Source organism: Sycon ciliatum, chromosome 8, assembly GCF_964019385.1.
Source record: "Sycon ciliatum chromosome 8, ocSycCili1.1, whole genome shotgun sequence".
NCBI classification, from domain to species: Eukaryota; Metazoa; Porifera; class Calcarea; order Leucosolenida; family Sycettidae; genus Sycon; species Sycon ciliatum.
The window spans coordinates 12345834-12368365 of NC_088650.1; the positions used below are offsets into that span (position 1 = coordinate 12345834).

The 22532-nt window shown below is 41.4% G+C and overlaps 1 protein-coding gene across 1 annotated transcript in view; it reads right to left on the reverse strand.

Moving 5' to 3' along the window:
* Nucleotides 1-20284: 20284 nt before the first annotated feature.
* Nucleotides 20285-22532, reverse strand: part of LOC135823556 (uncharacterized) — a 2433-nt gene continuing 185 nt past the window's right edge. Inside the window, exon 1 of the mRNA XM_065336399.1 lies at nt 20285-22532. This exon is cut by the window's right edge and continues 185 nt beyond it. Within this exon, the coding sequence (XP_065192471.1) occupies nt 20285-22532 (2248 nt within the window).

Consider the following 22532-nt stretch of genomic DNA (forward strand, 5'->3'; position numbering starts at 1 on the left):
TGGACGATGTTCGCTTAGCGAACATGGTTTTCAATGACCGAGTTGGCAGTGCTGCCCAATACCTGGATGCTGATGGTGCTGGTGGCGTTCTTCCCCTGGATGAAGAGGTGAGTGGGAAGTCAGTTCTAGAGCACCTGCGGGATAAGCACCCTGCTCCCCAGCCGGCTGATCCAGACATCCTACTGGACTGTAGCCCCGACCCCCCGGATCCAGTTATGTTTGAGGCGATAACACCAGCAGCGATGAAGAAGACGATATTGGGAATGAAGGGAGCTGCTGGACCTTCGGCTTTGGATGCGGCTGCCTGGCGTCGCATGGTTGGCATGTTCAAGTCAGCTTCTGACGAGCTCTGTTCGGCCCTCTCTCGCGTGGCCAAATGCCTGTGCACGGAGAGGCTGGACGCTTTGCATCTGCGCCCGTTTCTGGCAGCGCGACTGATACCACTGGATAAGCGACCTGGCGTGCGGCCCATCGCTGTGGGTGAGGTGTTTCGGCGTGCAGTTGGCAAGGCAATCATGAAGGCGATTGAGAAGGATGTGGTGATTGCGACGGCGCCAACCCAGCTGTGCGTCGGGATACCATCGGCATGTGAAGTGGCTGTGGAGGCGCTGTCATCGGTATTTGCCAAGGAGGAGTCAGAGGCAATACTCCTCGTCGACGCCACTAACGCCTTTAATTCAGTGAACCGGGCAGCTGCACTGAACAACATACCACGCGTGTGCCCAGCTGCAGGGCGGGTATTTGTGAACACGTACCAAGCGGATATCCCCCTGTACCTGGATGGTGGCGAGACACTCTACTCAAGAGAGGGCACGTGCCAAGGAGATCCACTGGCCATGGCATTTTATGCTTTGGCTACCGTCCCTCTGGCCAAGCATCTGTCCACAACATGCAGTGGTTCCATGCAGGTGTGGTATGCTGACGACGATGCCGCTGTGGACCGCGTTGTGGCACTCGGTGAGTACTGGAACTGCATCTCGGCTGAGGGCCCGAAGTATGGCTACAAGCCTAATGCTGCCAAGACCGTGCTCCTCGTCAAGAGCCATCTGGTGTCAGACGCTGAGCGGGTATTTGCTGGCACTGGCATCCGGATTTGCTCTGATGGCGTCCGGTATCTCGGTGGAGTCATCGGCAGCACTGAGTTCTGTGATGGGTTTGTGGGAAGCCGTGTGGGTGACTGGTGTGCTTTAACCAAGAGGCTGGCGAGTGTTGCAGAGACCCAGCCCCACGCGGCTTACCACTTATTCATCTCTGCCATTCAGTCTAGGTGGTCATACTTGCAGCGCGTTGCTAATGCTGACGGGGCACTCTACGCACCCCTGGATCGCGTCCTAAATGATCAGCTGCTGCCTGCATTCACGGGCCATTCTGTGCCGGTTGAGGGAGGTTTGCGAGCACTGCTTTCCCTTCCAGCAAAGCTTGGTGGTCTTGCGGTCCGTAGCAATGTGTCACGGGCGGCTGCTGAGCGCACCTTGTGCCGAGATGCCATTGCACCCATGGTGGAGTTGGTAGTCGGTGGCACCTCCACGCATGAGGTGTCGTCTGTGGTAACAGCATGCAGGACATTGGCTGCAGGTGCTCGGGCGGCGCGCCGTGTTCAGCAGCGGAACTTGGCAGAGGAGATCCGATCCGGCCTCCCGCCCACGCAACGGCTACTGGTAGAGGTCGCAGGTGAAGATGGCGTCTCAAGTTGGTTGACGACTCCACCTGCGACTACAATGCCTGGGACCGTTTTCAGCAGGACGGATTTCCGTGATGCTGTGGGCCTACGATATGGCCTTCCCTTGGAAGGTTTGCCAGCATCATGCGTGTGTGGCAAAGACATGACAAGCCACCACGCTATGACATGCCCCTGTGGCGGGTACCCAACGCAACGTCACAACGAGGTTCGGGACCTGCTGGCTAGTGCCATGTCCGAGGTGGCGTATGATGTCGAGTTGGAGCCTGTTCTGCTGCCTCTCGATGGTGAGACGGTCTCAGGTATTAGAGCTGATGCCGCTCGTGCAGACATACGGGCTCGCGGTTTCTGGACGCGACAGCAAAACGCCTTCTTTGATGTTCGGGTTACCCACCCAAGGCCGTCTTTGCTGTCGCGTTCGGGAGTAGCGAGCCAGTTGTCTGACAACGAGAGGCAGAAGAAGCGCCAGTACTCGAGCCGGATCAACAACGTCGACCGCGGTTCGTTCACGCCGTTGGTTTTCGCCACCAATGGGCAGTGTGCGCCGGAGGCGTCAATATTCCTGAAGTCGTTAGCAGCTCAAATCAGTGAGAGGAACCGTGATCTCCCCTACTCACTGATCATGCGCCAGCTTCGTGCCCGGATCAGTGTGTGCCTGATTCGCTGGCAAATAACTTGTCTGCGGGGGTCACGGCACTCGTACCGCCGAAGGCTCATGGGTGCTGGTCATGGCGGTTTTGTGGTGGAGTGTAGGGCCCGTGCCCACCTGGCTGTTTAGCATGCCTGACCTAACTGTTTCATGATATTGTCTGTATTTTTGTTGTAGCAATTTTGCTATTATATGTTGGTCATGATTTGATGGTTGACTTGCCCGTTTTCTTTGTGTACCTTATCTGGTTTTCTCTTGTCTGGGTTGTTGGATGAGTTGGGTAAACGGTGCTGCTTTGATTGTGTTTGCGGATGCGGGTTTACTCTTTGTTTTGGTATTCGATAGTTGACTTGATTCTTTTATTTTATTTTCTTATTGGATTTTCCGATTTATTTGATTTGATTTTCCTATCTACGATATACTTGATTGGATTTGTCACCATTGCCTTCTTTGCTTCCGTTTTTTGAATTCTTCATTCCGGCACCCAGTTTGTTATCAAATAAAGTCAACGTTCTCAGTAGTAGTAGTAGTAGTAGTAGTAGTAGTAGTAGTAGTAGTAGTAGTAGTAGTAGTAGTAGTAGTAGTAGTAGTAGTAGTAGTAGTAGTAGTAGTAGTAGTAGTAGTAGTAGTAGTAGTAGTAGTAGTAGTAGTAGTAGTAGTAGTAGTAGTAGTAGTAGTAGTAGTAGTAGTAGTAGTAGTAGTAGTAGTAGTAGTAGTAGTAGTAGTAGTAGTAGTAGTAGTAGTAGTAGTAGTAGTAGTAGTAGTAGTAGTAGTAGTAGTAGTAGTAGTAGTAGTAGTAGTAGTAGTAGTAGTAGTAGTAGTAGTAGTAGTAGTAGTAGTAGTAGTAGTAGTAGTAGTAGTAGTAGTAGTAGTAGTAGTAGTAGTAGTAGTAGTAGTAGTAGTAGTAGTAGTAGTAGTAGTAGTAGTAGTAGTAGTAGTAGTAGTAGTAGTAGTAGTAGTAGTAGTAGTAGTAGTAGTAGTAGTAGTAGTAGTAGTAGTAGTAGTAGTAGTAGTAGTAGTAGTAGTAGTAGTAGTAGTAGTAGTAGTAGTAGTAGTAGTAGTAGTAGTAGTAGTAGTAGTAGTAGTAGTAGTAGTAGTAGTAGTAGTAGTAGTAGTAGTAGTAGTAGTAGTAGTAGTAGTAGTAGTAGTAGTAGTAGTAGTAGTAGTAGTAGTAGTAGTAGTAGTAGTAGTAGTAGTAGTAGTAGTAGTAGTAGTAGTAGTAGTAGTAGTAGTAGTAGTAGTAGTAGTAGTAGTAGTAGTAGTAGTAGTAGTAGTAGTAGTAGTAGTAGTAGTAGTAGTAGTAGTAGTAGTAGTAGTAGTAGTAGTAGTAGTAGTAGTAGTAGTAGTAGTAGTAGTAGTAGTAGTAGTAGTAGTAGTAGTAGTAGTAGTAGTAGTAGTAGTAGTAGTAGTAGTAGTAGTAGTAGTAGTAGTAGTAGTAGTAGTAGTAGTAGTAGTAGTAGTAGTAGTAGTAGTAGTAGTAGTAGTAGTAGTAGTAGTAGTAGTAGTAGTAGTAGTAGTAGTAGTAGTAGTAGTAGTAGTAGTAGTAGTAGTAGTAGTAGTAGTAGTAGTAGTAGTAGTAGTAGTAGTAGTAGTAGTAGTAGTAGTAGTAGTAGTAGTAGTAGTAGTAGTAGTAGTAGTAGTAGTAGTAGTAGTAGTAGTAGTAGTAGTAGTAGTAGTAGTAGTAGTAGTAGTAGTAGTAGTAGTAGTAGTAGTAGTAGTAGTAGTAGTAGTAGTAGTAGTAGTAGTAGTAGTAGTAGTAGTAGTAGTAGTAGTAGTAGTAGTAGTAGTAGTAGTAGTAGTAGTAGTAGTAGTAGTAGTAGTAGTAGTAGTAGTAGTAGTAGTAGTAGTAGTAGTAGTAGTAGTAGTAGTAGTAGTAGTAGTAGTAGTAGTAGTAGTAGTAGTAGTAGTAGTAGTAGTAGTAGTAGTAGTAGTAGTAGTAGTAGTAGTAGTAGTAGTAGTAGTAGTAGTAGTAGTAGTAGTAGTAGTAGTAGTAGTAGTAGTAGTAGTAGTAGTAGTAGTAGTAGTAGTAGTAGTAGTAGTAGTAGTAGTAGTAGTAGTAGTAGTAGTAGTAGTAGTAGTAGTAGTAGTAGTAGTAGTAGTAGTAGTAGTAGTAGTAGTAGTAGTAGTAGTAGTAGTAGTAGTAGTAGTAGTAGTAGTAGTAGTAGTAGTAGTAGTAGTAGTAGTAGTAGTAGTAGTAGTAGTAGTAGTAGTAGTAGTAGTAGTAGTAGTAGTAGTAGTAGTAGTAGTAGTAGTAGTAGTAGTAGTAGTAGTAGTAGTAGTAGTAGTAGTAGTAGTAGTAGTAGTAGTAGTAGTAGTAGTAGTAGTAGTAGTAGTAGTAGTAGTAGTAGTAGTAGTAGTAGTAGTAGTAGTAGTAGTAGTAGTAGTAGTAGTAGTAGTAGTAGTAGTAGTAGTAGTAGTAGTAGTAGTAGTAGTAGTAGTAGTAGTAGTAGTAGTAGTAGTAGTAGTAGTAGTAGTAGTAGTAGTAGTAGTAGTAGTAGTAGTAGTAGTAGTAGTAGTAGTAGTAGTAGTAGTAGTAGTAGTAGTAGTAGTAGTAGTAGTAGTAGTAGTAGTAGTAGTAGTAGTAGTAGTAGTAGTAGTAGTAGTAGTAGTAGTAGTAGTAGTAGTAGTAGTAGTAGTAGTAGTAGTAGTAGTAGTAGTAGTAGTAGTAGTAGTAGTAGTAGTAGTAGTAGTAGTAGTAGTAGTAGTAGTAGTAGTAGTAGTAGTAGTAGTAGTAGTAGTAGTAGTAGTAGTAGTAGTAGTAGTAGTAGTAGTAGTAGTAGTAGTAGTAGTAGTAGTAGTAGTAGTAGTAGTAGTAGTAGTAGTAGTAGTAGTAGTAGTAGTAGTAGTAGTAGTAGTAGTAGTAGTAGTAGTAGTAGTAGTAGTAGTAGTAGTAGTAGTAGTAGTAGTAGTAGTAGTAGTAGTAGTAGTAGTAGTAGTAGTAGTAGTAGTAGTAGTAGTAGTAGTAGTAGTAGTAGTAGTAGTAGTAGTAGTAGTAGTAGTAGTAGTAGTAGTAGTAGTAGTAGTAGTAGTAGTAGTAGTAGTAGTAGTAGTAGTAGTAGTAGTAGTAGTAGTAGTAGTAGTAGTAGTAGTAGTAGTAGTAGTAGTAGTAGTAGTAGTAGTAGTAGTAGTAGTAGTAGTAGTAGTAGTAGTAGTAGTAGTAGTAGTAGTAGTAGTAGTAGTAGTAGTAGTAGTAGTAGTAGTAGTAGTAGTAGTAGTAGTAGTAGTAGTAGTAGTAGTAGTAGTAGTAGTAGTAGTAGTAGTAGTAGTAGTAGTAGTAGTAGTAGTAGTAGTAGTAGTAGTAGTAGTAGTAGTAGTAGTAGTAGTAGTAGTAGTAGTAGTAGTAGTAGTAGTAGTAGTAGTAGTAGTAGTAGTAGTAGTAGTAGTAGTAGTAGTAGTAGTAGTAGTAGTAGTAGTAGTAGTAGTAGTAGTAGTAGTAGTAGTAGTAGTAGTAGTAGTAGTAGTAGTAGTAGTAGTAGTAGTAGTAGTAGTAGTAGTAGTAGTAGTAGTAGTAGTAGTAGTAGTAGTAGTAGTAGTAGTAGTAGTAGTAGTAGTAGTAGTAGTAGTAGTAGTAGTAGTAGTAGTAGTAGTAGTAGTAGTAGTAGTAGTAGTAGTAGTAGTAGTAGTAGTAGTAGTAGTAGTAGTAGTAGTAGTAGTAGTAGTAGTAGTAGTAGTAGTAGTAGTAGTAGTAGTAGTAGTAGTAGTAGTAGTAGTAGTAGTAGTAGTAGTAGTAGTAGTAGTAGTAGTAGTAGTAGTAGTAGTAGTAGTAGTAGTAGTAGTAGTAGTAGTAGTAGTAGTAGTAGTAGTAGTAGTAGTAGTAGTAGTAGTAGTAGTAGTAGTAGTAGTAGTAGTAGTAGTAGTAGTAGTAGTAGTAGTAGTAGTAGTAGTAGTAGTAGTAGTAGTAGTAGTAGTAGTAGTAGTAGTAGTAGTAGTAGTAGTAGTAGTAGTAGTAGTAGTAGTAGTAGTAGTAGTAGTAGTAGTAGTAGTAGTAGTAGTAGTAGTAGTAGTAGTAGTAGTAGTAGTAGTAGTAGTAGTAGTAGTAGTAGTAGTAGTAGTAGTAGTAGTAGTAGTAGTAGTAGTAGTAGTAGTAGTAGTAGTAGTAGTAGTAGTAGTAGTAGTAGTAGTAGTAGTAGTAGTAGTAGTAGTAGTAGTAGTAGTAGTAGTAGTAGTAGTAGTAGTAGTAGTAGTAGTAGTAGTAGTAGTAGTAGTAGTAGTAGTAGTAGTAGTAGTAGTAGTAGTAGTAGTAGTAGTAGTAGTAGTAGTAGTAGTAGTAGTAGTAGTAGTAGTAGTAGTAGTAGTAGTAGTAGTAGTAGTAGTAGTAGTAGTAGTAGTAGTAGTAGTAGTAGTAGTAGTAGTAGTAGTAGTAGTAGTAGTAGTAGTAGTAGTAGTAGTAGTAGTAGTAGTAGTAGTAGTAGTAGTAGTAGTAGTAGTAGTAGTAGTAGTAGTAGTAGTAGTAGTAGTAGTAGTAGTAGTAGTAGTAGTAGTAGTAGTAGTAGTAGTAGTAGTAGTAGTAGTAGTAGTAGTAGTAGTAGTAGTAGTAGTAGTAGTAGTAGTAGTAGTAGTAGTAGTAGTAGTAGTAGTAGTAGTAGTAGTAGTAGTAGTAGTAGTAGTAGTAGTAGTAGTAGTAGTAGTAGTAGTAGTAGTAGTAGTAGTAGTAGTAGTAGTAGTAGTAGTAGTAGTAGTAGTAGTAGTAGTAGTAGTAGTAGTAGTAGTAGTAGTAGTAGTAGTAGTAGTAGTAGTAGTAGTAGTAGTAGTAGTAGTAGTAGTAGTAGTAGTGGACGCGACAGCAAAACGCCTTCTTTGATGTTCGGGTTACCCACCCAAGGCCGTCTTTGCTGTCGCGTTCGGGAGTAGCGAGCCAGTTGTCTGACAACGAGAGGCAGAAGAAGCGCCAGTACTCGAGCCGGATCAACAACGTCGACCGCGGTTCGTTCACGCCGTTGGTTTTCGCCACCAATGGGCAGTGTGCGCCGGAGGCGTCAATATTCCTGAAGTCGTTAGCAGCTCAAATCAGTGAGAGGAACCGTGATCTCCCCTACTCACTGATCATGCGCCAGCTTCGTGCCCGGATCAGTGTGTGCCTGATTCGCTGGCAAATAACTTGTCTGCGGGGGTCACGGCACTCGTACCGCCGAAGGCTCATGGGTGCTGGTCATGGCGGTTTTGTGGCGGAGTGTAGGGCCCGTGCCCATCTGGCTGTTTAGCATGCCTGACCTAACTGTTTCATGATATTGTCTGTATTTTTGTTGTAGCAATTTTGCTATTATATGTTGGTCATGATTTGATGGTTGACTTGCCCGTTTTCTTTGTGTACCTTATCTGGTTTTCTCTTGTCTGGGTTGTTGGATGAGTTGGGTAAACGGTGCTGCTTTGATTGTGTTTGCGGATGCGGGTTTACTCTTTGTTTTGGTATTCGATAGTTGACTTGATTCTTTTATTATATTTTCTTATTGGATTTTCCGATTTATTTGATTTGATTTTCCTATCTACGATATACTTGATTGGATTTGTCACCATTGCCTTCTTTGCTTCCGTTTTTTGAATTCTTCATTCCGGCACCCAGTTTGTTATCAAATAAAGTCAACGTTCTCAGTAGTAGTAGTAGTAGTAGTAGTAGTAGTAGTAGTAGTAGTAGTAGTAGTAGTAGTAGTAGTAGTAGTAGTAGTAGTAGTAGTAGTAGTAGTAGTAGTAGTAGTAGTAGTAGTAGTAGTAGTAGTAGTAGTAGTAGTAGTAGTAGTAGTAGTAGTAGTAGTAGTAGTAGTAGTAGTAGTAGTAGTAGTAGTAGTAGTAGTAGTAGTAGTAGTAGTAGTAGTAGTAGTAGTAGTAGTAGTAGTAGTAGTAGTAGTAGTAGTAGTAGTAGTAGTAGTAGTAGTAGTAGTAGTAGTAGTAGTAGTAGTAGTAGTAGTAGTAGTAGTAGTAGTAGTAGTAGTAGTAGTAGTAGTAGTAGTAGTAGTAGTAGTAGTAGTAGTAGTAGTAGTAGTAGTAGTAGTAGTAGTAGTAGTAGTAGTAGTAGTAGTAGTAGTAGTAGTAGTAGTAGTAGTAGTAGTAGTAGTAGTAGTAGTAGTAGTAGTAGTAGTAGTAGTAGTAGTAGTAGTAGTAGTAGTAGTAGTAGTAGTAGTAGTAGTAGTAGTAGTAGTAGTAGTAGTAGTAGTAGTAGTAGTAGTAGTAGTAGTAGTAGTAGTAGTAGTAGTAGTAGTAGTAGTAGTAGTAGTAGTAGTAGTAGTAGTAGTAGTAGTAGTAGTAGTAGTAGTAGTAGTAGTAGTAGTAGTAGTAGTAGTAGTAGTAGTAGTAGTAGTAGTAGTAGTAGTAGTAGTAGTAGTAGTAGTAGTAGTAGTAGTAGTAGTAGTAGTAGTAGTAGTAGTAGTAGTAGTAGTAGTAGTAGTAGTAGTAGTAGTAGTAGTAGTAGTAGTAGTAGTAGTAGTAGTAGTAGTAGTAGTAGTAGTAGTAGTAGTAGTAGTAGTAGTAGTAGTAGTAGTAGTAGTAGTAGTAGTAGTAGTAGTAGTAGTAGTAGTAGTAGTAGTAGTAGTAGTAGTAGTAGTAGTAGTAGTAGTAGTAGTAGTAGTAGTAGTAGTAGTAGTAGTAGTAGTAGTAGTAGTAGTAGTAGTAGTAGTAGTAGTAGTAGTAGTAGTAGTAGTAGTAGTAGTAGTAGTAGTAGTAGTAGTAGTAGTAGTAGTAGTAGTAGTAGTAGTAGTAGTAGTAGTAGTAGTAGTAGTAGTAGTAGTAGTAGTAGTAGTAGTAGTAGTAGTAGTAGTAGTAGTAGTAGTAGTAGTAGTAGTAGTAGTAGTAGTAGTAGTAGTAGTAGTAGTAGTAGTAGTAGTAGTAGTAGTAGTAGTAGTAGTAGTAGTAGTAGTAGTAGTAGTAGTAGTAGTAGTAGTAGTAGTAGTAGTAGTAGTAGTAGTAGTAGTAGTAGTAGTAGTAGTAGTAGTAGTAGTAGTAGTAGTAGTAGTAGTAGTAGTAGTAGTAGTAGTAGTAGTAGTAGTAGTAGTAGTAGTAGTAGTAGTAGTAGTAGTAGTAGTAGTAGTAGTAGTAGTAGTAGTAGTAGTAGTAGTAGTAGTAGTAGTAGTAGTAGTAGTAGTAGTAGTAGTAGTAGTAGTAGTAGTAGTAGTAGTAGTAGTAGTAGTAGTAGTAGTAGTAGTAGTAGTAGTAGTAGTAGTAGTAGTAGTAGTAGTAGTAGTAGTAGTAGTAGTAGTAGTAGTAGTAGTAGTAGTAGTAGTAGTAGTAGTAGTAGTAGTAGTAGTAGTAGTAGTAGTAGTAGTAGTAGTAGTAGTAGTAGTAGTAGTAGTAGTAGTAGTAGTAGTAGTAGTAGTAGTAGTAGTAGTAGTAGTAGTAGTAGTAGTAGTAGTAGTAGTAGTAGTAGTAGTAGTAGTAGTAGTAGTAGTAGTAGTAGTAGTAGTAGTAGTAGTAGTAGTAGTAGTAGTAGTAGTAGTAGTAGTAGTAGTAGTAGTAGTAGTAGTAGTAGTAGTAGTAGTAGTAGTAGTAGTAGTAGTAGTAGTAGTAGTAGTAGTAGTAGTAGTAGTAGTAGTAGTAGTAGTAGTAGTAGTAGTAGTAGTAGTAGTAGTAGTAGTAGTAGTAGTAGTAGTAGTAGTAGTAGTAGTAGTAGTAGTAGTAGTAGTAGTAGTAGTAGTAGTAGTAGTAGTAGTAGTAGTAGTAGTAGTAGTAGTAGTAGTAGTAGTAGTAGTAGTAGTAGTAGTAGTAGTAGTAGTACAGTCAAACCTCGTTAGGACGAACTTCAAGGGACTGAACACATTTGTTTGTCTTATCGGGAGTTCTTCTTATCCAGATCTGACAAAAAATCGATATGCATATCATATGGACTGTATTTACGTGAAGGTGCATGCTGTGGTACATGGGAAGCATGTTATTCTTAGCATAAGCCAGAAACAGGTAAGTACAATGACAAAGTGCAATGAATCACGACTGTGTCGAAAGTTCGTACAACGCACTGATTATTTTGTTAGAAACACGCTTGAAAACAATCTGCACTGTACGTACAATATGACCTCGACTATTGAAAACAAAGAAGAAAAAAGGCAGCCGGCGCACGCGCACGCTCGTGGACCGAAAGTTTGTACTACATGTACATGACCACACTGATTTTGTTCAAATCACACTTGAAAATAGTTCGTCTTCGCGAAAGTTCGCTGTACAGAAGTTCGTCGTAAACGAATAATTTTGACTTGAATTGATGCCTGGCCAACCATAGGATTGGCCTTAGTTCGTACTAATGGAAAGTTCGCCTTATCAGTGTTCGTCCTAACGAGGTTTGACTGTAGTAGTAGTAGTAGTAGTAGTAGTAGTAGTAGTAGTAGTAGTAGTAGTAGTAGTAGTAGTAGTAGTAGTAGTAGTAGTAGTAGTAGTAGTAGTAGTAGTAGTAGTAGTAGTAGTAGTAGTAGTAGTAGTAGTAGTAGTAGTAGTAGTAGTAGTAGTAGTAGTAGTAGTAGTAGTAGTAGTAGTAGTAGTAGTAGTAGTAGTAGTAGTAGTAGTAGTAGTAGTAGTAGTAGTAGTAGTAGTAGTAGTAGTAGTAGTAGTAGTAGTAGTAGTAGTAGTAGTAGTAGTAGTAGTAGTAGTAGTAGTAGTAGTAGTAGTAGTAGTAGTAGTAGTAGTAGTAGTAGTAGTAGTAGTAGTAGTAGTAGTAGTAGTAGTAGTAGTAGTAGTAGTAGTAGTAGTAGTAGTAGTAGTAGTAGTAGTAGTAGTAGTAGTAGTAGTAGTAGTAGTAGTAGTAGTAGTAGTAGTAGTAGTAGTAGTAGTAGTAGTAGTAGTAGTAGTAGTAGTAGTAGTAGTAGTAGTAGTAGTAGTAGTAGTAGTAGTAGTAGTAGTAGTAGTAGTAGTAGTAGTAGTAGTAGTAGTAGTAGTAGTAGTAGTAGTAGTAGTAGTAGTAGTAGTAGTAGTAGTAGTAGTAGTAGTAGTAGTAGTAGTAGTAGTAGTAGTAGTAGTAGTAGTAGTAGTAGTAGTAGTAGTAGTAGTAGTAGTAGTAGTAGTAGTAGTAGTAGTAGTAGTAGTAGTAGTAGTAGTAGTAGTAGTAGTAGTAGTAGTAGTAGTAGTAGTAGTAGTAGTAGTAGTAGTAGTAGTAGTAGTAGTAGTAGTAGTAGTAGTAGTAGTAGTAGTAGTAGTAGTAGTAGTAGTAGTAGTAGTAGTAGTAGTAGTAGTAGTAGTAGTAGTAGTAGTAGTAGTAGTAGTAGTAGTAGTAGTAGTAGTAGTAGTAGTAGTAGTAGTAGTAGTAGTAGTAGTAGTAGTAGTAGTAGTAGTAGTAGTAGTAGTAGTAGTAGTAGTAGTAGTAGTAGTAGTAGTAGTAGTAGTAGTAGTAGTAGTAGTAGTAGTAGTAGTAGTAGTAGTAGTAGTAGTAGTAGTAGTAGTAGTAGTAGTAGTAGTAGTAGTAGTAGTAGTAGTAGTAGTAGTAGTAGTAGTAGTAGTAGTAGTAGTAGTAGTAGTAGTAGTAGTAGTAGTAGTAGTAGTAGTAGTAGTAGTAGTAGTAGTAGTAGTAGTAGTAGTAGTAGTAGTAGTAGTAGTAGTAGTAGTAGTAGTAGTAGTAGTAGTAGTAGTAGTAGTAGTAGTAGTAGTAGTAGTAGTAGTAGTAGTAGTAGTAGTAGTAGTAGTAGTAGTAGTAGTAGTAGTAGTAGTAGTAGTAGTAGTAGTAGTAGTAGTAGTAGTAGTAGTAGTAGTAGTAGTAGTAGTAGTAGTAGTAGTAGTAGTAGTAGTAGTAGTAGTAGTAGTAGTAGTAGTAGTAGTAGTAGTAGTAGTAGTAGTAGTAGTAGTAGTAGTAGTAGTAGTAGTAGTAGTAGTAGTAGTAGTAGTAGTAGTAGTAGTAGTAGTAGTAGTAGTAGTAGTAGTAGTAGTAGTAGTAGTAGTAGTAGTAGTAGTAGTAGTAGTAGTAGTAGTAGTAGTAGTAGTAGTAGTAGTAGTAGTAGTAGTAGTAGTAGTAGTAGTAGTAGTAGTAGTAGTAGTAGTAGTAGTAGTAGTAGTAGTAGTAGTAGTAGTAGTAGTAGTAGTAGTAGTAGTAGTAGTAGTAGTAGTAGTAGTAGTAGTAGTAGTAGTAGTAGTAGTAGTAGTAGTAGTAGTAGTAGTAGTAGTAGTAGTAGTAGTAGTAGTAGTAGTAGTAGTAGTAGTAGTAGTAGTAGTAGTAGTAGTAGTAGTAGTAGTAGTAGTAGTAGTAGTAGTAGTAGTAGTAGTAGTAGTAGTAGTAGTAGTAGTAGTAGTAGTAGTAGTAGTAGTAGTAGTAGTAGTAGTAGTAGTAGTAGTAGTAGTAGTAGTAGTAGTAGTAGTAGTAGTAGTAGTAGTAGTAGTAGTAGTAGTAGTAGTAGTAGTAGTAGTAGTAGTAGTAGTAGTAGTAGTAGTAGTAGTAGTAGTAGTAGTAGTAGTAGTAGTAGTAGTAGTAGTAGTAGTAGTAGTAGTAGTAGTAGTAGTAGTAGTAGTAGTAGTAGTAGTAGTAGTAGTAGTAGTAGTAGTAGTAGTAGTAGTAGTAGTAGTAGTAGTAGTAGTAGTAGTAGTAGTAGTAGTAGTAGTAGTAGTAGTAGTAGTAGTAGTAGTAGTAGTAGTAGTAGTAGTAGTAGTAGTAGTAGTAGTAGTAGTAGTAGTAGTAGTAGTAGTAGTAGTAGTAGTAGTAGTAGTAGTAGTAGTAGTAGTAGTAGTAGTAGTAGTAGTAGTAGTAGTAGTAGTAGTAGTAGTAGTAGTAGTAGTAGTAGTAGTAGTAGTAGTAGTAGTAGTAGTAGTAGTAGTAGTAGTAGTAGTAGTAGTAGTAGTAGTAGTAGTAGTAGTAGTAGTAGTAGTAGTAGTAGTAGTAGTAGTAGTAGTAGTAGTAGTAGTAGTAGTAGTAGTAGTAGTAGTAGTAGTAGTAGTAGTAGTAGTAGTAGTAGTAGTAGTAGTAGTAGTAGTAGTAGTAGTAGTAGTAGTAGTAGTAGTAGTAGTAGTAGTAGTAGTAGTAGTAGTAGTAGTAGTAGTAGTAGTAGTAGTAGTAGTAGTAGTAGTAGTAGTAGTAGTAGTAGTAGTAGTAGTAGTAGTAGTAGTAGTAGTAGTAGTAGTAGTAGTAGTAGTAGTAGTAGTAGTAGTAGTAGTAGTAGTAGTAGTAGTAGTAGTAGTAGTAGTAGTAGTAGTAGTAGTAGTAGTAGTAGTAGTAGTAGTAGTAGTAGTAGTAGTAGTAGTAGTAGTAGTAGTAGTAGTAGTAGTAGTAGTAGTAGTAGTAGTAGTAGTAGTAGTAGTAGTAGTAGTAGTAGTAGTAGTAGTAGTAGTAGTAGTAGTAGTAGTAGTAGTAGTAGTAGTAGTAGTAGTAGTAGTAGTAGTAGTAGTAGTAGTAGTAGTAGTAGTAGTAGTAGTAGTAGTAGTAGTAGTAGTAGTAGTAGTAGTAGTAGTAGTAGTAGTAGTAGTAGTAGTAGTAGTAGTAGTAGTAGTAGTAGTAGTAGTAGTAGTAGTAGTAGTAGTAGTAGTAGTAGTAGTAGTAGTAGTAGTAGTAGTAGTAGTAGTAGTAGTAGTAGTAGTAGTAGTAGTAGTAGTAGTAGTAGTAGTAGTAGTAGTAGTAGTAGTAGTAGTAGTAGTAGTAGTAGTAGTAGTAGTAGTAGTAGTAGTAGTAGTAGTAGTAGTAGTAGTAGTAGTAGTAGTAGTAGTAGTAGTAGTAGTAGTAGTAGTAGTAGTAGTAGTAGTAGTAGTAGTAGTAGTAGTAGTAGTAGTAGTAGTAGTAGTAGTAGTAGTAGTAGTAGTAGTAGTAGTAGTAGTAGTAGTAGTAGTAGTAGTAGTAGTAGTAGTAGTAGTAGTAGTAGTAGTAGTAGTAGTAGTAGTAGTAGTAGTAGTAGTAGTAGTAGTAGTAGTAGTAGTAGTAGTAGTAGTAGTAGTAGTAGTAGTAGTAGTAGTAGTAGTAGTAGTAGTAGTAGTAGTAGTAGTAGTAGTAGTAGTAGTAGTAGTAGTAGTAGTAGTAGTAGTAGTAGTAGTAGTAGTAGTAGTAGTAGTAGTAGTAGTAGTAGTAGTAGTAGTAGTAGTAGTAGTAGTAGTAGTAGTAGTAGTAGTAGTAGTAGTAGTAGTAGTAGTAGTAGTAGTAGTAGTAGTAGTAGTAGTAGTAGTAGTAGTAGTAGTAGTAGTAGTAGTAGTAGTAGTAGTAGTAGTAGTAGTAGTAGTAGTAGTAGTAGTAGTAGTAGTAGTAGTAGTAGTAGTAGTAGTAGTAGTAGTAGTAGTAGTAGTAGTAGTAGTAGTAGTAGTAGTAGTAGTAGTAGTAGTAGTAGTAGTAGTAGTAGTAGTAGTAGTAGTAGTAGTAGTAGTAGTAGTAGTAGTAGTAGTAGTAGTAGTAGTAGTAGTAGTAGTAGTAGTAGTAGTAGTAGTAGTAGTAGTAGTAGTAGTAGTAGTAGTAGTAGTAGTAGTAGTAGTAGTAGTAGTAGTAGTAGTAGTAGTAGTAGTAGTAGTAGTAGTAGTAGTAGTAGTAGTAGTAGTAGTAGTAGTAGTAGTAGTAGTAGTAGTAGTAGTAGTAGTAGTAGTAGTAGTAGTAGTAGTAGTAGTAGTAGTAGTAGTAGTAGTAGTAGTAGTAGTAGTAGTAGTAGTAGTAGTAGTAGTAGTAGTAGTAGTAGTAAGGCCTCTTTTACGGGCAAATGACGCATATGCGTAAACCAAAAGCAACAAGAAACTCAATAAACAATGTCCAACAAAAGAATCTGCTGACTGCAAAAAAAGGACACAAGGTAAAACTCAAGTCCAATAGATCGCGTATGGTACGTATGTGTGAACAAACCAAAAGCCGATTGAGTGGTGAATGTGGAATGTGTAAATTGAAAACTCGAGTCTGATAAATAGCCTATTGGGGGTATAATTATGTGTAAAAACATCATAAACCAATAGGGTGGTGGATGTATAATTTGTCTGCGTGTGAATGCTTATTTCGATCTGTCCGATAAACAAAACAAAACAAACTATTATAAAAGTAGAACCAAAAAAACAAAAAAAACAAAACAAAACAAAGACATGCTCAAACACAGATATGTCCGTTACGTCACAACATCCGTTTAGGATCGGCCACACAGCCCCATGCCACTACCGGAGCAGCCTGCACTCCGTGACAAACGAATTGCCACGGCGTACGCCCCGAGCTCCCCGGCATCCACGCAGACAGGTTACGGCCCAGCGGAGGAGGCAGAAGGCAATCTTGGCACGAAGATGGTGCATGACGACGGAGTACTGTAGGTCAGAGTGCTTCTCCACCACGCGCTGAACAAGCCGCTTCAGGAACATTCCACACTCTGCCCCAGCCATGCCATTCGTAGCAAACACCAACGGAGTGAAGGCACCTCGCTCGACGTCCGTGATCCTCTGGCAGTATTTTCGCTTCTTCTCCAACTCGTTGGTGCGCAGTTGGCCAAGGGCTTCCGAACGCGACAGCAGGGACGCCTTAGGGTGTAGTTGTAGTAGTAGTAGTAGTAGTAGTAGTAGTAGTAGTAGTAGTAGTAGTAGTAGTAGTAGTAGTAGTAGTAGTAGTAGTAGTAGTAGTAGTAGTAGTAGTAGTAGTAGTAGTAGTAGTAGTAGTAGTAGTAGTAGTAGTAGTAGTAGTAGTAGTAGTAGTAGTAGTAGTAGTAGTAGTAGTAGTAGTAGTAGTAGTAGTAGTAGTAGTAGTAGTAGTAGTAGTAGTAGTAGTAGTAGTAGTAGTAGTAGTAGTAGTAGTAGTAGTAGTAGTAGTAGTAGTAGTAGTAGTAGTAGTAGTAGTAGTAGTAGTAGTAGTAGTAGTAGTAGTAGTAGTAGTAGTAGTAGTAGCAGCAGCAGCAGCAGCAGCAGCAGCAGCAGCAGCAGCAGCAGCAGCAGCAGCAGCAGCAGCAGCAGCAGCAGCAGCAGCAGCAGCAGCAGCAGCAGCAGCAGCAGCAGCAGCAGCAGCAGCAGCAGCAGCAGCAGCAGCAGCAGCAGCAGCAGCAGCAGTAGTAGTAGTAGTCACATCCTTTATTGCTGAACCCACAAATAATTGTGATACAAATTGTAAACCATCCGAGGAAGAAGAGAAAGCCATTAAAAATAAAAAATAAAACAAAAAAGGTTATTGTACCATGCCAAACGGCTATTATTAAGTCATGTACCAATTGTAATACATGACGTAGTATAGTAGTCAAGCACCTACAAAATACTTTGCAGGATAATATTTAAATTGCCTAGCATGCCTACAAATCCGCAGAGCATGCCAATGTTAAATAGGCCAACATATGAATACCGAAGGCGGTTACATGGACAGAAGGCAACATTGGTCGAGAAAAGATGGGCCTATTCTCTTCCTCAAGTAAGACGCTCTGCAACCACGGAGGCACGTGATTGACCACCTCAGCAAAACAAACGCAATTTTGCAGCGTAGCTGTGCCATCACAACAGCGTACTGGAGGTCACTATGCTTGTTAACCACCAGCTGAACAATGTTCTTCAATGCACGAGAGCACTCCGTGCCACATACGCCGTTTGTCGAGAATACGAGCGGAGTGAATGACCCCCTCTCGACATCGACAACACGCTGAAGATAGGCCCGCTTCTTCTGATGTTCATTCCGGGAAATCTGTGCAAGGACTTCCTGTCGCGACAGCAAAGACGCCGAGGGGTGAGTAACCCTCACATCAAAGAATGCATCTTGCTGTGGCGACCAAAAGCCCCTTGCACGGATATCCAATCGAGCCTCTGCAGCACGATTAGCGGTAGCGCCGTGAAGTTGTTCACCATCCAACGGCAAAAGCGGTGGCTCTGTCTGAACATCCGGGATGGCAGAAGTCATCACCTCCACCAGCACATCACGAAGCTCATTGTGTCGCAGACTTGGGTAGCCCCCTGTAGGGCATGTCAATGCATGGTCGACAGACATGTCTCTACCACACACACAAGTTGGTGGGAGGCCATCAATACCCCAGCCATAGCGCAGGGCGAGACCATCCCGGAAACATGCTTTATTTAGCGCAAAGCCGTTCACAGCCAGAGGCTCAGCCGTTAGCCAACTGGACACGCCAGCATCAGCAGCAATCTCCAACAGCACTCGCTGACATGGGCTGAGCTCAGGACGCAAAGCAACCTGAGCCTCCTTAGCCGCAGTAGCCATTCTCCGACGTTCGGCATTACGCAACGCTATTACCTCCGCCTGCAAATCAGCCGGAGCAATGTCAGCATCAGGGCGACGAAGCAAATCAATCACCGGCCGTGCCGAGGCCATACTGGAGGTCCACTGATGCACTGCATGAGGCCCAATGGCAGGAATTGAGAGACCACCGGACTTAACAGGCAAGCCGATGAGACTCCGCTCAATGGCGGACATGTTCTTCCGACCAGTGATTGCTGGTATCAAACTGTTGTCAATCACATTATCTAGCCTGCCGAAAGCATCCGGCTCCGGCAAGCCATGTGAGCACATATGATAGCGCCAACGCGACCTCAATCCACGGGAGAAAACAGAATATGCAGCATGTGGCTGGGTTTCCGCCAGAGTGGAGAGAGTACCGACCTCCCTGCACCATACGGAAACATGACGACACAGACTCTCCTAGTAGTAGTAGTAGTAGTAGTAGTAGTAGTAGTAGTAGTAGTAGTAGTAGTAGTAGTAGTAGTAGTAGTAGTAGTAGTAGTAGTAGTAGTAGTAGTAGTAGTAGTAGTAGTAGTAGTAGTAGTAGTAGTAGTAGTAGTAGTAGTAGTAGTAGTAGTAGTAGTAGTAGTAGTAGTAGTAGTAGTAGTAGTAGTAGTAGTAGTAGTAGTAGTAGTAGTAGTAGTAGTAGTAGTAGTAGTAGTAGTAGTAGTAGTAGTAGTAGTAGTAGTAGTAGTAGTAGTAGTAGTAGTAGTAGTAGTAGTAGTAGTAGTAGTAGTAGTAGTAGTAGTAGTAGTAGTAGTAGTAGTAGTAGTAGTAGTAGTAGTAGTAGTAGTAGTAGTAGTAGTAGTAGTAGTAGTAGTAGTAGTAGTAGTAGTAGTAGTAGTAGTAGTAGTAGTAGTAGTAGTAGTAGTAGTAGTAGTAGTAGTAGTAGTAGTAGTAGTAGTAGTAGTAGTAGTAGTAGTAGTAGTAGTAGTAGTAGTAGTAGTAGTAGTAGTAGTAGTAGTAGTAGTAGTAGTAGTAGTAGTAGTAGTAGTAGTAGTAGTAGTAGTAGTAGTAGTAGTAGTAGTAGTAGTAGTAGTAGTAGTAGTAGTAGTAGTAGTAGTAGTAGTAGTAGTAGTAGTAGTAGTAGTAGTAGTAGTAGTAGTAGTAGTAGTAGTAGTAGTAGTAGTAGTAGTAGTAGTAGTAGTAGTAGTAGTAGTAGTAGTAGTAGTAGTAGTAGTAGTAGTAGTAGTAGTAGTAGTAGTAGTAGTAGTAGTAGTAGTAGTAGTAGTAGTAGTAGTAGTAGTAGTAGTAGTAGTAGTAGTAGTAGTAGTAGTAGTAGTAGTAGTAGTAGTAGTAGTAGTAGTAGTAGTAGTAGTAGTAGTAGTAGTAGTAGTAGTAGTAGTAGTAGTAGTAGTAGTAGTAGTAGTAGTAGTAGTAGTAGTAGTAGTAGTAGTAGTAGTAGTAGTAGTAGTAGTAGTAGTAGTAGTAGTAGTAGTAGTAGTAGTAGTAGTAGTAGTAGTAGTAGTAGTAGTAGTAGTAGTAGTAGTAGTAGTAGTAGTAGTAGTAGTAGTAGTAGTAGTAGTAGTAGTAGTAGTAGTAGTAGTAGTAGTAGTAGTAGTAGTAGTAGTAGTAGTAGTAGTAGTAGTAGTAGTAGTAGTAGTAGTAGTAGTAGTAGTAGTAGTAGTAGTAGTAGTAGTAGTAGTAGTAGTAGTTTGTCATTCTGCCTACTTCGCTGGTGTATCACCTGTTTACGTGGCTCTAGGTCCTCCTATCGCTCTAAGCGCTCGGCGAGCTTTGTGAATGACTGCCGTGTGCTCTCTAGGGCATAGTTTTTCTTTGTCATCATCTCGTATAATGTCAAAATGTGATCTAAAGTTTGTTTTCCGGTGTCCTGAAGTTTTTTCTTCTGTATGAATCTCGGTTTCAATTCTGGCGGTGTTCAAGCAGTTCTGGTTTGGATGTTTTTCTTTCCTTTTCCTTCCCCTTTTTCATGTATAAACATTGCTGTTGCCATTAATATTTGTTATCTTTCTATTTTGTTACAATTTTGCTGTTCGCCTTTTGAATTCATTGCCCTCCTTGCATTCACATCTTCATTGCTTTGTGCTTTCAATAAAAACACATTTCAGTAGTAGTAGTAGTAGTAGTAGTAGTAGTAGTAGTAGTAGTAGTAGTAGTAGTAGTAGTAGTAGTAGTAGTAGTAGTAGTAGTAGTAGTAGTAGTAGTAGTAGTAGTAGTAGTAGTAGTAGTAGTAGTAGTAGTAGTAGTAGTAGTAGTAGTAGTAGTAGTAGTAGTAGTAGTAGTAGTAGTAGTAGTAGTAGTAGTAGTAGTAGTAGTAGTAGTAGTAGTAGTAGTAGTAGTAGTAGTAGTAGTAGTAGTAGTAGTAGTAGTAGTAGTAGTAGTAGTAGTAGTAGTAGTAGTAGTAGTAGTAGTAGTAGTAGTAGTAGTAGTAGTAGTAGTAGTAGTAGTAGTAGTAGTAGTAGTAGTAGTAGTAGTAGTAGTAGTAGTAGTAGTAGTAGTAGTAGTAGTAGTAGTAGTAGTAGTAGTAGTAGTAGTAGTAGTAGTAGTAGTAGTAGTAGTAGTAGTAGTAGTAGTTGACTTTATTTGATAACAAACTGGGTGCCGGAATGATGAATTCAAAAAACGGAAGCAAAGAAAGCAATGGTGACAAATCCAATCAAGTATATCGTAGATAGGAATATCAAATCAAATAAATCGGAAAATCCAATAAGAAAATAAAATAAAAGAATCAAGTCAACTATCGAATACCAAAACAAAGAGGAAACCCGCATCCGCAAACACAATCAAAGCAGCACCGTTTACCCAACTCATCCAACAACCCAGACAAGAGAAAACCAGATAATTTACACAAAGAAAACGGGCAAGTCAACCATCAAATCATGACCAACATATAATAGCAAAATTGCTACAACAAAAATACAGACAATATCATGAAACAGTTAGGTCAGGCATGCTAAACAGCCAGGTGGGCACGGGCCCTACACTCCACCACAAAACCGCCATGACCAGCACCCATGAGCCTTCGGCGGTACGAGTGCCGTGACCCCCGCAGACAAGTTATTTGCCAGCGAATCAGGCACACACTGATCCGGGCACGAAGCTGGCGCATGATCAGTGAGTAGGGGAGATCACGGTTCCTCTCACTGATTTGAGCTGCTAACGACTTCAGGAATATTGACGCCTCCGGCGCACACTGCCCATTGATGGCGAAAACCAACGGCGTGAACGAACCGCGGTCGACGTTGTTGATCCGGCTCGAGTACTGGCGCTTCTTCTGCCTCTCGTTGTCAGACAACTGGCTCGCTACTCCCGAACGCGACAGCAAAGACGGCCTTGGGTGGGTAACCCGAACATCAAAGAAGGCGTTTTGCTGTCGCGTCCAGAAGCCGCGAGCCCGTATGTCTGCACGAGCGGCATCAGCTCTAATACCTGAGGCCGTCTCACCATCGAGAGGCAGCAGAACAGGCTCCAACTCGACATCATACGCCACCTCGGACATGGCACTAGCCAGCAGGTCCCGAACCTCGTTGTGACGTTGCGTTGGGTACCCGCCACAGGGGCATGTCATAGCGTGGTGGCTTGTCATGTCTTTGCCACACACGCATGATGCTGGCAAACCTTCCAAGGGAAGGCCATATCGTAGGCCCACAGCATCACGGAAATCCGTCCTGCTGAAAACGGTCCCAGACATTGTAGTCGCAGGTGGAGTCGTCAACCAACTTGAGACGCCATCTTCACCTGCGACCTCTACCAGTAGCCGTTGCGTGGGCGGGAGGCCGGATCGGATCTCCTCTGCCAAGTTCCGCTGCTGAACACGGCGCGCCGCCCGAGCACCTGCAGCCAATGTCCTGCATGCTGTTACCACAGACGACACCTCATGCGTGGAGGTGCCACCGACTACCAACTCCACCATGGGTGCAATGGCGTCTCGGCACAAGGTGCGCTCAGCAGCCGCCCGTGACACATTGCTACGGACCGCAAGACCACCAAGCTTTGCTGGAAGGGAAAGCCGTGCTCGCAAACCTCCCTCAACCGGCACAGAATGGCCCGTGAATGCAGGCAGCAGCTGATCATTTAGGACGCGATCCAGGGGTGCGTAGAGTGCCCCGTCAGCATTAGCAACGCGCTGCAAGTATGACCACCGAGACTGAATGGCAGAGATGAATAAGTGGTAAGCCGCGTGGGGCTGGGTCTCTGCAACACTCGCCAGCCTCTTGGTTAAAGCACACCAGTCACCCACACGGCTTCCCACAAACCCATCACAGAACTCAGTGCTGCCGATGACTCCACCGAGATACCGGACGCCATCAGAGCAAATCCGGATGCCAGTGCCAGCAAATACCCGCTCAGCGTCTGACACCAGATGGCTCTTGACGAGGAGCACGGTCTTGGCAGCATTAGGCTTGTAGCCATACTTCGGGCCCTCAGCCGAGATGCAGTTCCAGTACTCACCGAGTGCCACAACGCGGTCCACAGCGGCATCGTCGTCAGCATACCACACCTGCATGGAACCACTGCATGTTGTGGACAGATGCTTGGCCAGAGGGACGGTAGCCAAAGCATAAAATGCCATGGCCAGTGGATCTCCTTGGCACGTGCCCTCTCTTGAGTAGAGTGTCTCGCCACCATCCAGGTACAGGGGGATATCCGCTTGGTACGTGTTCACAAATACCCGCCCTGCAGCTGGGCACACGCGTGGTATGTTGTTCAGTGCAGCTGCCCGGTTCACTGAATTAAAGGCGTTAGTGGCGTCGACGAGGAGTATTGCCTCTGACTCCTCCTTGGCAAATACCGATGACAGCGCCTCCACAGCCACTTCACATGCCGATGGTATCCCGACGCACAGCTGGGTTGGCGCCGTCGCAATCACCACATCCTTCTCAATCGCCGCCATGATTGCCTTGCCAACTGCACGCCGAAACACCTCACCCACAGCGATGGGCCGCACGCCAGGTCGCTTATCCAGTGGTATCAGTCGCGCTGCCAGAAACGGGCGCAGATGCAAAGCGTCCTGCCTCTCCGTGCACAGGCATTTGGCCACGCGAGAGAGGGCCGAACAGAGCTCGTCAGAAGCTGACTTGAACATGCCAACCATCCGACGCCAGGCAGCCGCATCCAAAGCCGAAGGTCCAGCAGCTCCCTTCATTCCCAATATCGTCTTCTTCATAGCTGCTGGTGTTATCGCCTCAAACATAACTGGA